Source organism: Astatotilapia calliptera, chromosome 1 (assembly GCF_964374335.1).
Source record: "Astatotilapia calliptera chromosome 1, fAstCal68.1, whole genome shotgun sequence".
In the NCBI taxonomy this organism is placed as follows: Eukaryota; Metazoa; Chordata; class Actinopteri; order Cichliformes; family Cichlidae; genus Astatotilapia; species Astatotilapia calliptera.
The window spans coordinates 17,669,590-17,687,066 of NC_137422.1; the positions used below are offsets into that span (position 1 = coordinate 17,669,590).

At 43.0% G+C, this 17,477-nt stretch overlaps 1 protein-coding gene across 1 annotated transcript in view; it reads left to right on the forward strand.

Moving 5' to 3' along the window:
* gpc5a (glypican 5a) overlaps positions 1-17,477 on the forward strand; it is a 141,904-nt gene that overhangs the window by 15,604 nt on the left and 108,823 nt on the right. The window contains exons 3-4 of the mRNA XM_026165737.2: positions 16,339-16,799; positions 16,896-17,129. Of these exons, the coding sequence (XP_026021522.1) occupies positions 16,339-16,799; positions 16,896-17,129 (695 nt within the window). The remainder of the gene's footprint in view (positions 1-16,338; positions 16,800-16,895; positions 17,130-17,477) is intronic.

Below are 17,477 nucleotides of genomic sequence, written 5' to 3' on the forward strand. Positions count from 1 at the left end.
TTACTGTTTGCTCCACCTCCACACTGACATGTCTGTTAATAAAGTCATGCTCCCTTCTGGAGAAATCCTGATGACTGTAACAATGTAACGCTGATTTCAGTTATCCTGGGAAATACTTAAAATTATTAATATTAAGTAATAAGTAATATTTTTTTCTGATCTTTTTTTTCCTCCTTGGAGTGATGATCGCCCTCTTGTGGTGCTTTTTGGTGATTTGCAGATTGGAACTTCTAGAAAAAGTCTGGTCTGTTTTAGCTGTAAAGGACCAATGAGGTAGTCAGAGGTCAAGTTTTCTGAAAATCTTGGTAATGCCGCTCGACAATGAGACGATGAGTTGACAAGTTGATACCACAAGTGTGTCCGCTAGGAGGCTGAGGGGTAGCACTGGTGGTTGCCAGTATTTGTCGTCTTTGACAAATGCCTGAATAAAGTCATACCCATCAAAATGATTACTAGGAGTACTGATTCCCCCCCCCCCCCCCCCCCCATGCAGATGATGCCCTGATAATTCGTGGAGCGGCACCGTAAGCCCGAAGTTTGTGATGCTGAATGATCTGTGTCTCCAGTGTTTGGCATAGGTGGATCCTGTTGACATTCCCACACCTGTACTTTGGGTTTAATGCTGATGAAAGGTGATGAAAGGAAAGGTATCGCCTGTTCACACGTTGAAAAGAGCGGGACCACGATGTATTTTAACTTCACCGTGAACTCGAGAACAGCTTCACAGTACCATCAGTAGCATGCCCTTAGACTGGGTCTCGTCTTTCAATGTTATCAAACAATTAGCCTGTACGCAAGGGGACTTATGCATGGCCTCAAATCTTTCTGTCAAATATAAAAAGCCCCGAGTGCATCTTTTTATGTGGGCGAATGAAAGATTGGAAACCTGGGAGGTTAGAAAGGTGTAAAGGCATGCTAACCTGGTGGACCTTGAAACATGAATGTGCGGGGAATACTTGCATAAATTGAATACACTGAGACGTGGTTGGATTTGAATGACGATTTAATAGCTCAAATAGTGGACTTCGAATCTTTTTTAACCTGAACCTTGTGTGGGACCTTTCATTTAGCAGACTCTTTGTCCACCGGGTTTACAGGCGTCCTTTCTTTGTCGTCACCCTTACCAGAGTTTGTGTGTGTGTGTGTGTGTGTGTGTGTGTGTGTGTGTGTGTGTGTGTGTGTGTGTGTGTGTGTGTGAACCATCGCAGGGGCCTCTCTGCGAAATTCCCACAGAATTTGAGCTTGGCTTTGTGATTCAAGGCTGGACAGTTGATCCAGGGGAGGACAGAGGGTGAAAAAGAATGTGAAGAAGAAGAAGAATGACCGACTGAAGGAGAGAAAGTTGGGAGGATGCCAGATTCCATTGAAAGTCTTTGCACAGTGTTTGAAGTCAGAGGATGAGGATTTAGAGGGAAGCAGGATTATTCAGAGTCAATACCCTCCAACAATCCAGGCGTTTGGGCTTCTGCAAGGAAACAATATAGTCAGACTGACTGTGGCTATTTCTTCTGTCATGTATTACAAGCCCTGTATCAGACATGCTGGTTAACACAGAGGTTTTCTAATCTTGCTGACATTGTCCTTAGGTACAGAAATTATATGACATTTTGAAGCGTGTATGTATTTAGTTGTGTGACAGCGAGTTTTACTAGAAGATTGATGCCACTTGTGCGGTAAAATCTGTCAAATAATGAGATAACAGGCAATAACTGATTTACTTAAAGACTAGAAATAAGGAAACCGCTACTCTGGCTCCAGGGTAATCTGAAACTCCAAAACTAAAGACTATATTACATCATGTTTGTGTAATCCTCGCATGAATTAACAATGAAATATTGTTTTAACTCGAGAGCTTTGAAGCAAAGCTAGCTGTTTTTGATGTTTTGTAGTTCTTGTGTAATTGCTGGCCGGCCTGTAGCTCTGTTTTTTGCTTTTGCGCTCTTGCTGTTATCTGAACATGTTTCCACGGTGTACGCCATTTATCATAGATTGCTCCTCTTTATCTTCTTCTTTTCTTCTGCCGTTGGAGTCTGTGCAGTCTCTAGAAACAAACACTAAAATGTTTTAAGTTTTGGGACACCGAAGTCTGATGTCTGGGCTTCTGGTCTCTGATATCTTCGTGTCGTATGGGTTAATCTAGACTGACTTTGGCAATCGCATGAAGATGATTATCAAGCTGATACCTTCTAATCTCGATAAGTGAAGATATTGTTATGTTACGCGTTCATAGCTGGCATCTAAAAAGTCGCATACAGGGGCAAGGGTACTGATAGCAGAGCAGCTGATTTCACAAAGAGGATAAAACAGTGGTGTCAGAAAAATCTGAAGAGGTTAAACACATAATAAGTACAAAAACACACAAAGCAACAGAGTGTGAGTGTCTAACAGCAACAGTGCTGTGCAGGACGTTAGCATTAAAAGAGCTGTATGAATATGTGAGTTCATTTGTGTCATTTATAGTTTAATTTTTTGTTTTTGCTTATTTGTTTATGGCGGGGTGGGTGGGGGCTATGCCTAACATCATCACAGTGATGACACGGTGGCATTAAGGGGGTTAAGTGCTTTTGTTCTGTAAGGCTGGAAAAGAACTAGCATATTAATAAAGTTTATCCTGTTTGAAGTCAGGAAGGAAATTTAACAAAAATGCTGACTGTGTAGGTTAAGAGTACCATTAACTTAGCAGTTTATGATGGATTACAGTTGTTTTTCCAATAAATTAATATTTACATTAGTGTCACATTAGGAAAAAAAAGTTTTTATTCTTTTATCTGCAGTCCTTGTGTTGTTTAACACGATGGGAGCAAATAATAAATACAAAAACAAACTTTAACAATTTAACAAAAGTAAATAAAAAATCTTTTGTCCACTCAGGTGGATGTGAAAGGCAAAAATGTGCTTCTCCTTATGGCTCTTCTGCTCAACTACTTGGCGTTCTCATTGCTGTTTGCAGCAAACCTGAACAGCAGCATCATGTACTGCAGCACACAGCTCTATTTTGTCTCTTTAGATTGGAATTTAGATTAGTTTTAGTCTTTTGAACCACAGAAACCTAAAGCATGTAAACTGCTGTTTTATACTGTCTTTTTTCCATAAATACTCCTTTCTTTTGTTTTTAACTACCCAACATCCTCATCTGACATTCCAGCAGAAACCCTCGAGTGCAGTTACAGTGTCAGACGAGAAACTAATTGCGGACTCTCCATCATTCTGCTGCCGTGTGTGTTCAGTTTACTGCTGCTCCGGAGATTTATTTCAGCTGACACATTTCCACAAATCCTGGATTGTTTACTGCCTTCCAGAAGTGGACGTTAGCAGTCACGCAGGCTTGCCAGCATGAACACATGTGCACGTGAACTCTCTTCTGTCTTGGCATTTGATCTTTGACTTTTTCTCTCTTTCTCTCTCTCACACACACACACACACTGCAGTCACTCGATGCATAGAGATGAGCCCTAAAAATACCCACACTTGTCAGCACTTTACATTGTCTCCTGTGTACTCGCGTTTGAAATGTAGATTTATGGCTGCTGGCTGTTTGTCTTAAGGCCATTTTCTAGATTAGATGACACAGTGCTACACTGCTAAACAGGAACTCCTGGTGACAGGTTTACACAGTTTTTAGGATTTACATAGTGTAGTGAGGAGGGCAGCGGGGTAATATTGCAGTGTGAAGTTTGCGCAGAAAAGCTGACGGTGCAGCTTAAAAAAAAGTCTTTGCTGTGTACAGCAAAGCCTGAGCTCACACTCACCAGTTCCCACTAAAACCATGTTGCTTTGATTTGGTGGTATGTTAAGTGAATGGTTTGGGGCTGTAATAGTCTCTTTTTCTGGAAGTAGCCCTCAAGTTAAACCGGGGTTCTTTAAATAAGTTAGATGTCCAGTTTAAAGGAGGATCGGATACAAGTGTAATGGTTGTAGCTTTCTAAGATACACAAAACAGAACATATACTGCTGCCTGGCTCACTCTTTTCTTTTCTTTTTCTTGCAGTTCACTAGAGTTAGTGTTTGTTTTTTCTCCTTTTTCCTGTATTTGTTTTAGAAAAGACATATCACTTCTTCTGTCAGCTGGATGGAAGGAAGTTTTTCCTAAGTAAGGAAGGAGTCTTCAGGGATTAGGCGTAGTCATCTGTGTGATAGAATCCTAAACACAGCAACACACCAAGGCTACTGTCTGTACTCCTCTTACACTCTTCCCCTGCATCCTGTCCTTTCCCCCCCTACATACTGGTATAATGGCATAATTGTCCTGCTTATCATTAGTATCCTGGCATGAGTGACAAATGAATGTTGTTTTTACTGTGGGGCGGGGACGTCCAGTGTCTGGTGTCCTGCTCACTACAGCTGATAAAACTGTCTAATAGAAACATTGAAATCCTCCTCTGATTAGCCCCCTCGGAAGTATCAGCTTCTTTAGTTTGACTGATTGCTGTAAAGGGACAGTTCGAACTGCTTGTATTCCCAGAAGGATGTGCTTTGGTGGCTGTGCTGTGCAATAGCTGGTGGTCCTCTCGCAAAGGAGCGCTTGGGGTCACATTTAAATGCATGTAGTAGGTATCTTTTTTTGCTTGTGTGGGGTTATTTTCGTAGAAGCATATTTTTCAGTATTTCAGATAGAACCTGACTCAACCAATGACCAATGTCAGTGATTTTATATTTAAATATATATAGACATATATATTAGGCCATTAATGCCAACAACGATGTTACAGAGTGCCCTCTGGTGGACAAGGCATGCATCATCAGTGCTGATAACATGCTTGAAGGGTGTTTCTCTTGTGTTTTTTGTACTTTTGCAGTTTTTATTTATTGATTGTTATAGATGCTGATATATTGACCGGGCTCCAATGTTAGAGTTCCCTAAATGACTGAGGAGCGAGCAAAAGGAAAAAGATTTTCAATAGTAAGAAAAGTATTAAATGAAATAAAATTTAAAAACAGACAAATTGGAAAATGTACTTTTCATGCTATTAACTTGGCCTTTGGGATATTGTTCATTTTATTTTCGTGGTGCTCCTAATCTGTGTTTAAGATCCTTTAGTGTTGTGGACCTAGAATTTAATTTAGTTGAATTTTTATTTATATAACTCCAAATCACAACGTTGCACAATGGAGCTTTATATCGTAAGGTAAAGACCTACAGTAGTACAGAGAAAGTCCAACAATCACTTTGAAAGGACACTGGTGAAAACTCCTTCACACTGGGAGAGGTGGCCATCTGCCACCACCAGTCGGGGGTGAGGGGAAGAAGGCTGGGCAGAAGTCGTCGTGATGATTTGGGGTTCTTCGCTGCACTGCGTTGGACATTTTCGAAAATGAATTCCTAAGTTTGTCATGGATAGTCATTTGTCTTACAGGATAATGTCCAGGTGGCAGGCCGCCAGCTGAAGCTCAGCAGGAGAATCGTGCAGCAGGACAATTACCCCAAACATCAAAGTAAAATTCCAACAGAATGATTTCAACCAAAGAAATCCTTGTTTTGGAGCAGCCTAATTATAGCGTAGACCTTAGAGATCATCTGGAATGATATCAAGAGAGCCGCTCACTCCAGACATCTTGATAAACACGGCTGAGCTGAAGCATATCTGTGAGAGGGGGGAAAACATGGGAGAAAGTTCTTCCTGTGCATCTCTTAGTTTGGATGTTATTACATCCAAGTGTTTACTTGTTTTATTTATTTTTCCTTCTGCACTGGTGATATGGGCATGCTCAGTGCAGACACAGAGATTATGATGACTGTGAGACTGATTAATGCAGAATACCAGGGATCACATGCTCTTCTTTGCCACTCTTACGTGGCTACTTTAGTTAAAAGTTTATCTTCTTGTGTAGGCCAGTCAGTGGGGTCAGATTACAAAGCTTTTCAGACCTTACAACCTAATGTTCCATATCGTGGTCTTTATATAAATCTAATGTAATTACCCAGTTCAATAGAGTAATCACTGGCAGCCTGCGTGCATTAGGCCTTCTTTTCAGGTTTATGACAGCCCTGTTGGCTCCATCGCTGGCATCTAACAGCTCCCTGAGGCCAGCCGCAGGAAACGCTGAACAGCCTCACACAGAGCCACCTTTGAAAGCTAATGAAAGCTTTATTATGATATTATTATTTTCACTTTGGCTGCTAAGACGGTGACAGCTCGCGCTCCCGTTCTTTCTGTCTGCATTTCTGCATGTGTGAGTCACTTTGAAAATCCTCTGAAAAAGTCAAAGTGTGCTAAACCTGATGTTTGTTTCTGCAAGCGTATGAATAGATGTTTGCTCCACACACACACACACACACACACACACACACACACACACACACACACACACACACACACACACACACACACACACACACACACACACACACACACACACACACACAGCTGTTTTTCTGTCTCCTTACATCGACTTATATTCATTTCAGTGGCTGCTACGATGCTGCCTCCCTAACCCAAACATAACCCCGAACCTAAACTTAGAGACTTTTATATTTCTGTCAATATAAACAGAGAGTAAACAGAGAGATCCTCACAACGTGAGTAATACAGGTACACACACCTCTCCCCAAAAGAAGCACTTGTGGTCCTTTTTTATTGACCCTCTCTGCTTCTTTTCCTGAACGGTGTATTAAAGGCCATGTTCACAGCAGAGCTCTGTTCTCTTTGAAGTGTTCAAGTGCTGCAACAGATCCTCAAATATTGACTCTCAAGCCTGCTGCAGAAAAGAGAGTGAGAGAGGGGAAAAGAGAGAGATGGAGAAAAGCAATCCTCGCACAGATATGGACAGATAGAGAGAAGGCTCTTTGTTGTAGGTGGGCGTAGTTAGATTTATGGCAGGATGACTGAATTTGCGTTGGATAAATATGCGTTTGTCAGCTGCTATGAGGTGGGGAGCATATATATATGATATCGAGATGTGGAGGAGGAAGTAAACAGAGATAAGGCCTGATGGCAAGCTGAGCCTGATTCCATCCATTAATCTGTCTTAATTTATCCTGTCATAATGCTCCTTTACCTTCCTTAGTACTGGGTTTCATTACATTTTTAATAAGTCTTTGCAGGCACATTATGTACCTATTGTATGGAAAGTTGCTGTTCCTAAATCTAGTTATCTCAAAACTTTAAATGACTTTAGAAAATGCATGAAAAACTGGTGAAGTCAGGGGTTTTAATGCAAGCTGAGCACAGGCATGACTCCATGCAGTTTATTTACAGACCACCCAAAGGAGTGAACGATGCCACAGTAACCTTGTTGAACCTGATTGTTAAACACCAGTGGGAAAGCCTACCGTTCAGCCTTCGACACAGTTCAGGCTCGTATTTTAATAAGATGGCTTTTAGAACAATTCGGCATGAATAAAAATCTCGTGGGCTGGATTCTTGACTTTTTAACAAGCTGAAGTCAAAGAGTCCGGGTACATGGGACCCTGTCCAGTCGGGGATGCGTGCTCTCGCCCTCGCTATTTATCTTGTGCACAAATGTATCAGAGCAGGTTTGAAAAAACAGGGACATTTTAAAGTCTGCAGACGAGTCTTCAGGATCACGTGACCAGCCGCGTCCCACTCAACGATGATTCTGACAAAAGATGTGATCGTGTACTCATGCACAAGCGACCACGTCCATTAAGGGTTCCATTGTAGAATGTGTTTGGTGTTATAAATATCTTGGAACAATCATTGATTCAAAGCTGAATTTTAAATCAAGCTTTGAAGCTGCGTGCAAAAATGGGGACCAGAGACTCTCGTGTTTGAGAAAGCGTTCTCGTTTCCACGCCGATAAAACCACGATGGTTTTATTTCAGCATGCTTCTGCTCGATCTGTTTTATCCTTTCCCCTCGGTGTCGTGGTTTGAATATTTATCTGTAGAAAACAGAAACTCTCCCAATCAAATTGTTAAGAGATCTTAACAGGCTGATTGGTGAACCACAGCAGAACACAGCATCCCTGTACGCCAGATGGTTACAGCGGTGGGTTTGTTCTGGTTTTTCTTGACAGCTAGCTACCCTTTGAACACTGAGTTTCAGTTTCTTCCTTCTGGAGGAAGATTTCGGGTCCCAGAGTGCAGAAAAGCATGGTTTAAAAACAGCTTTCTCCCAGCCGTCATGACTCAGTTTTTAAAGTTTTTTTGTGCTATGCTTATTTGTAGGGGTGCAACGATACACAAAATTCACGGTTCGGTTCGATACTTTGGTGTCACGGTTCGATATTTTTTCGATACAAAAAAAATGTTCATGCCTTTTTAATTTGTCATTTATTAAAATTATAAATATATATTTTAACTCAAAAGTACAGTTTTTAAATTTAACCCTAACCCTTGTGCGTGTTTTTTATTTTGACAGCGAATGCGCACCTGTGGACCACTTATGTGCAGCCCTGGTTATTTAGCTCGTCATATTGCAGCCACAGAAATTATTTTGTCCATGAAACCATAAAGCTGCACTTTCTTTTTGCCTTATAGTCTGATTTGTCATAACTTCTCCGTTTTGTGGTAAGCTTTTCTTTGGCTGTCACTTCTTCACCCTGACCTGTCTTATTTGGCTCAGCAGAACTGAAATGCTTTTACACACGCACTCACATAATTTCAGCGATTCTCTGCGCGATCAACCTCTCACATGTTTAAGCTTGCTGCGGGAGATTTCACTTGTCATGTTTGCATAGTAAGCTAACGATTAATAAGACGATGTCAGAGGAATTGGTGCACAAATTATCATCACTCACAGATCAGTGCTGTCGCTCTCTATACACAGTTCGCACGATTGCAAAGTGAAAGCAAAAAACAAGCGCAAATTCAAACGCGACTTCAATATGCCACATATTGACAGTGGCTCACCGATGCCAATGACATAATTACCCAGCTACATTTCTGAAAGAATGCAAAAGCATTGACATATATTTTTCCTACAATAGCCCGACGGGCAGGGAAGAGATAGATTTTGGTAGCCCGACTGAAAAAAATCGCTAGCCCCGGGACGTCGGGCTAGCGATATTGCGAGCCCTGTATCTGATTGAGGAATCACTCATCTTTGGAAAAGAGAGTTTATTACAGAGAAATGGCTCTTTCCAAAATAAAAGCTATACTATCCGCTTCTTCTGGGCTATATTCTCAGCAGCATAAGGAGAATCATGTGCTAACAGCTGTCTAAATGACTCGGCTAAAGTTAGTAGCATGCTTGTTGTTTTTTGTCTGCTTCCACTTGTCTTTGCACTAGGATGATGTCGGCGTAAATGTGCAGTCGTATTCGTTGTGTTCCCACTAGTGCTTTCAGGTTAATCTCGTTGAAATGACCTTAGCGCCACAACACGGCAAATCTCCGTTAACGAGCTACCGCCGATCGCTCCGTGCATGGGGCTAGACGGCCAACACGTTAACGAGCTAACTGCGCTAACACACTAGTTCACACCAATGTAATTGAGCATTGCATGGCACATCCAACATACTGTTTTACTTTAGTCCATGACTCGCTTACCTTCAGGGTCATACGTCACATGAAAACCAAAATAATTCCAAACGCCAGATCTGAATGAGAGTGGGGGAGGTCCATGTTAAAAGGAGAGCTTAACTTCTGTCTCGCTAGCTTGCCCTGCGCTCTTCCTTCTGACTATGCTGTCTGTGTTGAGCGCTCAGTGGATCTGCGCTCGACAGTGCAGCCTAGGCGGAGTAGTCGAACACAGATTCACTGAGCGCTCAACACAGACAGCATCGTCAGAAGGAAAATTGATAAAATAAATTACAAATGTTGTATTGTTCGATACATATGCGTACCGAACCGAAAGCACTGTATCGAACGGTTCAATATCGATACGAATATCGTTGCACCCCTACTTATTTGTTGTCTGGTGTCTGTATTGAGAGTGTGCATGTTAGGATGCACGACTCACGACTGCAGAACCTTTCCTTTCCTTTCCTTTCCAAATAAATCACATTTCTCTCCCCTTCCCCGTCTCTGTTTGAGAAAACCCTGAGCCAGAGCAAACCTCCGTAACACCTCAGAGCGGGTGACTGTTTTCAGTTTTAAACAATGCCCCCTTTATTGAAACTAAAGACAGAAGGAATAAGAAAACATCCCAGCGCTTTTCTTTCCTCCTGAGCCCCCCCCCGGTCATCTGCGGGCCAAGGTGGTCGCACTGCTGGTGTTTACGGTGCTGCAGTTGCCAGATTGGCAATCCAGAAAGTCAAAACTTAGTCGGAGAAAGGTTTCAATAAGAGATACTTTATAATGGCTCAGCCAGATATGAACTCCAGGTACCACCATCATACAGACGCGCTTAAACATGCCCTAACACATACAAAAGCACACAGACACACACATACATGAAAGGCTTTACTTGGTGGTTTGTAAATGGGAGCAGGCAGGTGCTCACTCACGCACACTGAATAACACTTTTGTGCTTCGTCTCAATCTCCTCGTAAATTGCAGCAGCGCTCCAGACTCATTTGCTGCACGTTTGCTCGTGTTTTGATGCAAAGTCTGATTTGTTTGCCTTACGGTATCTTTTTTTTTGTGACACTTCTCTGATCGTGTGTTTTTCTGAGCTGCCGGCTCGCTCATGTCCCAGCATATAAAAAATAGGTCTGGTTGTCAGTTACGTCCCCAGCAGAGACTTGGGAAGCTCTGTGCCGTGTGATAATGGCAGCATCCTTGTGTGGATGTTTGTCATGCCAGAAAAGCAAAAATAAGACTATTTTAAACTCTTATCAACCCCCCCGACGGTCCTGCAGTGAGTGGATTTTGGTGAGTAAGTACTTTAGGTGGGTAAAAGTGTGTGCAGTGCTGCGTCTTGCACAGATTAAAGGCAAGTTTTTTTACACTCTATATCCAGCAGCTTAAAAGTCCATTCATTCATTCATTCATTCATTCATTTTTTTAAGGATAACTCTGACTGAACCAGCTTTCAGTTTACAGCCTGAGAGGAAGCAGGTCACATGTTAAAATAGACCTAATTTATTACCGGGTCCATTTAAAGGAGTGTTCGAACACGTTTCTGGGTGATTTACATAAAGGCACACTAAAGTAACTTTTTGATTTTTAGGCTAAGTATTAAAAAAAGGGACATAATCAGGCAGAAGCATGTGGCAACACTGTTTTTATGGGCTTGCAATTTGTGATTTATTCCCCGGTAAATACAATGTTCTCCTTAATTGTGAACATAAAGCAATCTTGAGTCCGTTCGACTCGACACGCCAGAATGTGTCAACAGATGCAATTAAATCCCATAAAGAGAAATAACTTCTTATTGGAAATGACTCATAAATAAATTGCAAACTGGGATGAACCATGAGCCGAAAATACACGTACATTTTTCCACACGCACACACAAGTTGTTGCCCGGTCTCCCTGTATGTCTTTATTGTTTTGTTTTTGTGTTGTGGTTATTGTGGTATCTCTGACACTGCCATCAGACTCCATCCTGGAACATCAAAGTGTGCTGGTGCTCTTTGTCATTCTCTAATATCCCACAGTGAAGGCGTAGTTTTCTGTTGACTGCACTGACTGTGCCACCCTAAAAGTCATTGACTTTCATTGTGTGTCTTTTGCTCTGGGATGAGCCGAGCGCACAGCACCAGTGACTCATCCTCTCTAGATGGAGAGTGGCCTTTTCTGCAGCCTATCAGATGTCACCGGGGCTCCTCTGTTGTGGTCACACAGCCGTTCACAGAAGATGAATCACATTAATAAAAGCCATCTTTGCATAGCTCTGCAGCTCAGCTGAGGTCAGCTGGTGGCATTTGAAGCTTTTTGAAACCTGAAAAAGTGGCGAGCTTCAAACAAAGTCGCCGATGTTGATGCGTTACGCCGCACATTGAGGGATGCGTCTCGAGTGTTGTGCATTTACTGAATCAACATGCCTCTGCTTATTCCGAGCGCGTGTGAAAGAGAGCCGCAGCTTTTTGGTCTATTGTCTGCTTTTAAAAGAGTCTCTGACTACAAAGGCTCGTCTTATTCCTCATCCTGCTGAGTGATCCTTTTCCTCAATGATGCGTCTGTGAATGCAAATATGCTTAGAAAGAAGTGGAGGCTTGTTGACTTTGTTGGTTTTGCAGTTTTGAATGGTTTGAAGGCCGCGCATCAGTATTTAAATTATTATGAGAGGATTTTTTTTCTTCTTGTCTGTCTGAGCCGCTCAACCTTTCCTGACCTTGATATTAAATAACGTCTAATTTGTAGAAAAATCCTGTGGTTGCAGTAGCTCAGGGTATGAGCTCAGTGGCAGTGGATTACTCACAGGTGAATGTGAGTGTATGTGAGCAAATCTGCCACTGGAGCTGTTTTTCCTTTATGTTTTGATATATCTGGATTAGCAATCACTTGGTGGGCAGTAGCTGGCGGGAGCATGCGGCACAGGTCAGTTTCGACAGGCTGTGCTGATCTCACAGATTCATATTTGAATAAAAAAATGTCTCCCTCTGGTGGAGAAGCAACCAATCAGCATCTTGTTATCAGTTTACTACATCTTCAACTTGTTGACCATGTACTTTTTTATGTATTACTGTAACAGCAGTATTGATTTACTGTCTTAGATGTGAACCCGATGCCTCATCTGCTTTTTTGCTATCACAATATCTGTGTTACTCCCTGACACAATCAGATGCACAGAGATGTAGGGAAAGGGAGACAACACGAGGGAGTGGAAGGAAAATGATTTTGTTTGGTTTCGCGTGAAGTGCCAGAGGCTCCGACCTCAAGTGTAACTCATCACTCTGTTAGCTACCCCTGTCACAGTTAACCAGATCATCCTACATTAAAGAAAATGAGAAGAACAGCAATTATGGAAGAAATGAGGGAAATGGGATCAAATTTAAAAGCCTTTTAGACATGGAGAAAGGCTCAGCTACGTAGGAATTCAACTGAGGGGCTTTTGTGATATAATAGCCAATATATCTGGATGATAGCTGCGGACCTTCGAGCTTTCAAACATGAAATGTTCATATATCAGTTTATTTACCATGCGAGCAGGCGAGGGAGGCATCTGTGCAGTTTGATGGGTGGCATGCTGTAATGGCTTGTAGTGCCTCCAAATGACGCACATGATACATTGAAAACTACACTTTTTTGTTTTACATTAGCTAACTTTTTTTTCCCCGTTCTTTTCCATTTGGCAGAATTTCACTCAAACTCTCATTCCCCAATTTTACATTTGAAGTTTATATATCGATGCAGTCTTTCACCCGAGCGTAAGCATTTGGCTACCCTTTCAGTAGCCCTGCGCCAGTCTGTCGCAGGGCTAACACACAAGGACAGACAACCATTCATACTCACATTCACTCGCACATTCACACCTAGTGGCAATTTGGATTATCCAATTAACCTATCCCCACAAACTGCATGTCTTTGGACGGTGGGAGGAAGCCGGAGTACCCGGAGGGAACCCACGCAAACACAGGGAGAACATGCAAACTCTGCACAGAAAGACCCCGGCCTGATGGTGGAATTGAACTCAGGACCTTCTTGCTGTGCGACAACAGTGCTAACCACCGTGCCACCGTGCTGCTTTTTATCTCTCACGTAATATTTTCCATAGCTGGTCAAACAAAGTTTTTTGCCCGTCTTACTTTTGCTGTGTGGTTGTGAGGCAGCATTTACACGTATATCAAGCTGCTGTAGTTACTTAAGAAGAGCAGACATTCATTAAAAGTCACTCCACAGTGATTTCAATCATGCTGCTTCAGCATCTCCTCCTCCCATCACCAGAAATGCAAACATGACTGGGAGGGTCACTGACAGCCAGAATACACACGGGCAGGACGGGCACGTTGTCTCATCCTCGGCTTTGTTTTTAACAGACAGAAACAAACTCTCTAAAGTTTCTATTAAAATGCTTTTATATGAAAATAGGCAATTAGAACATTTAAAGAAATATCATCCACACTGCACATCTATTAGTGCATTTTTATTTAGGCAGGATGGAAATAAAAGATTTGCAGCTCCACTGCAGAATACCGCATGTTTTGAATCGCCTGTGGGTTGGAGGATTTGACCTTTCATTAACCTAACCAACTATTGTGTTGTTATTTACTTACTCATTTATCAGCTGTGCTGGGCCACGCAGCATCAACACTAACAACGTGGCTGAAGGGTGTTTCCCGCTGTCTTCTTTACTTCTTACATTTTCATTTACCTACAGTTACAAATGCCGTTCGATTTGCAGATGGCTGATATTGGCTTGCTTATGTGTTGGTAAGGCTCTAATTTTGCCTTAAACTAACCAAACAGCGGACAGGAAAAGTCTAAAATGAAACTCCAGTTTTGTAAGATAGCCAGCTGGTTGCTGTCTTTGTCGTCCTGGGATTTTGCTTGTGGATTTCTCTCTTGCTCTGAAGCAGATGTGAGTGTTGACGGTTGAACCTCGATCTGCCACCAAGTCAAACCTTTTGCCCTCCTTTATTGATGAAACCATCGATCTCAGCAGTTTTAAACAGGCCCAAATATTAAAAGATGTACCTTCTTTTCATCCTCCGCATCACTTTCCTTCCATCTTTCCAGTTTTTCGCTCTCCTTATTATTTCTGTCCTCAGGCTTACCCAGAAGCCTGGCCGTCGGACAAGGGCTTCATGTGAGAGGCTCTGCTTCCCACTCACCATCTTCAATGAAAAATAACATGTCAGGCAGCTTTTGTGTCGGTGCTGTGAACTAGCAGAATTTGTGATCAGCTTTATTATTCAAGCCTTTTAAGTTCGCTTTAATGTACCTATGATGAGAGATTTATATCCCAGGGAACAGAGGGAGAAGAAAGCAGCGAGAGAGATAAAACAGAGACAAATTTGTTTACTCCACAGATATTCATTACGTGCTTTGACAGGTGGGATTCATTAACTCCATAATCTAACGTGGTAAACCCCCCCTCCCCGAAGCATGCACTATAATCCCCGTGGGACCCTTCATAACTCTGCCTGCTCTGCCTCACACACCTGAGGCAGTAAAAATCTCAAACTGTACTCTGTGAGCACATATTTCTTTCCGTTTCTCTGACGGTCTGCATGCGTGTCTGTTTCACACACACACACACACACACACACATGCATGCACAAACACACCTTACACTCCAACAGCTGCTGCTCTTGTCTGTGCCGTTTTTGTGTGTCTTTTTTACACGCTCTCTCCCTGTTTTTCATGTTGCTCTCTGACCAGAGCACTTGCTGTGTAGGAGGCGCGGCTTTCTTTTTCTCATTCACACACAAACACACATCTTTGAGTCTCGAGATCACAGAAGGCCTGTGATCACGCTCTTTTCCTGGTGACTCGGTGTTTAGTGCTGCCTCTTGAGATGGTGCGCCTGTAGGCATGCCAGATCCCTCTCTGTCCGCCCTGCAATCGCCCTCACCAGGGGGCCTTCGGTCAATCTTTCTGCATCGGTGCGTATTATGCAGCATTGGACAGTCTAAGCTCACTCTCAGACTCTTGGCCCCCCCCTCTAGGTAGCTCCAGGCGTTCGCCCTTACTTTTGCCTCACAACTCATGACAAGCACATGATGTGAGAAAGGCCGTGGCTCAGGTATAAGCCGAGACAAAGGGATAAAGGCCAGCTTACTGCCCTTGTGAACCATGCCCTATTGTGCTAGGATTATCCGTCCTGTAGGGAAAACGCAGAGGCGTTCTCACATCATGTTCAGGAAATCTTACGCTCACGTGCGACTTTTTACGTGTTCAGCCAGGAAAGAAGAAACAAAGAGTCAAACATGGTTTTAATTGGTCTTGGAATATACGTGCCTTTTGTGTGCAAGTTGGATAGATGCAATTTCCTTTTTCACAGAGGAATTGAATTAAATGAATTGAATCGCTTCACTGGTTAAACACTGCGTATGTACGGAAGCTCCACTCACATTATGTATCACAGCAGTCCCCACTTCAGTGTGTTCCAGTCTCTTTCTTTGCCATTTTTCTTTGTCAGCTCAACTTTTGATTAGAGAACAAATTGCTTCCCTGCACGTACTCCCCTCGCTCTTTCTGGAAAGACGCGGGGAGCTGCAGCCCCTGCTGGGAGCCCTAGAGACTCGTCTTCCTTTCTGTTTCTCTTGATTTGGTATTAATGGAAGCAGAAGTTCTATAAGAGTATTGTACTGTGTATGTAGCTCTGTTCATGCCAGAGCAGTTTTAGCCATTATTAGAAGCTCTGTTGGAGGATTTTTAGGCTTTTCCTTTTGAATATCCTGCTCTTGTTGGCTTTAACCCTTTTCTATATATTTGACATCCTCCTTAATGATGAGTTCTGACACCTCAGTATATGTCAATAAAGGCGTGACGATGACTGTTGCATAGCAGGTATCTTTCACATCTTTTACTCCTAGTGTAGAGTTCAAATTAAAGGTGCTGAAATATGAAGTTTTGAATTTTTTCTTTCTCCTGTTGTCTATCTCAGAGTCCTTCGAGGCCTTGTTGTGGCAGGCGGAGAATTACACCACCACCCTCTTCCAGGATTTGTACCACAGCATGGCTGATCAGGCTGCGGGTCCCGTGCGGGAACTCTTCACTGACATCAGCCTCTTCCTGCTGGGCTCTGAGTTCAGCGTCGATGAGTTAGTGCAGCGCTTCTTTGACGCGCTCTTCCCTCTGGTCTACGATCACCTCATCAGCCCGAGCCTCAGTGGCGTATCGCTGGGCCACGCCGAGTGCGTGAGGTCATTAAGCCGCAGCGTCAGACCGTTTGGCGGAGTGCCCGGTCACCTGGCCGATCAGATTGCTCGCTCCGGGGTCTCTGGGAAGCTTCTTCTTCAGGCGCTGCACCTGGGAATCGAAGTCATCAATACCACGGACCACTTACAGCTAAGCCGCGAGTGCAGACGGGCCCTGCTTAAGATGCACTACTGCCCTCATTGCCAGGTACGGATGGACCTCTCTGAAGCAAGCGTATCGATCTGAATTAATGAAACTTCTTTTATCGTCAGCACTGATCGCTCTGTAATTTTTGCTCCACAGGGCTTAACCCAGTCCAAGCCCTGCATGGGCTACTGCATCAACGTGATGCGAGGGTGTTTGGCGAGCATGGCAGAGATTGACATCCACTGGAGGGAGTTTGTACGCTCGCTGGAGGGCCTGTCAGCAAGGATGCATGGACCTCAGGATTTGGAGCAAGTGCTTCTGGGAATTCACAGGCTCGTTCGTGATGCTGTCAGGCATGCTCAGGAAAATGGACCGCGGCTCTCGGCACAGGTTTAGATCATGACGAATGATTTAATGTTGTTTGAGATGAGTAGAGTTCAAACTGTGCTGAGGTTCTGCAGGAGGTAAAACTGGTGTCCACTGTAGATCTGTTAATGTCTGAGATTAAGAGGAGATTAATAAGGAATTTGAAAAAGTCTTGAAGGTATTATTTAGGTTTAATAGGATAAATTACCTTTAATAAATTAAATAACTCCTCACAGGTACATCAGTGTTTGTTTGGTCAGAAATTGCAAATCCTTCAATATTATGAGAACATCTTTAGAGGCACTTTTTTTCTTTTGACGTGTAGCTCAATTCAGGCAGCTTTTGCTGGGAACTGGAAGCCCCGGGGTGCTT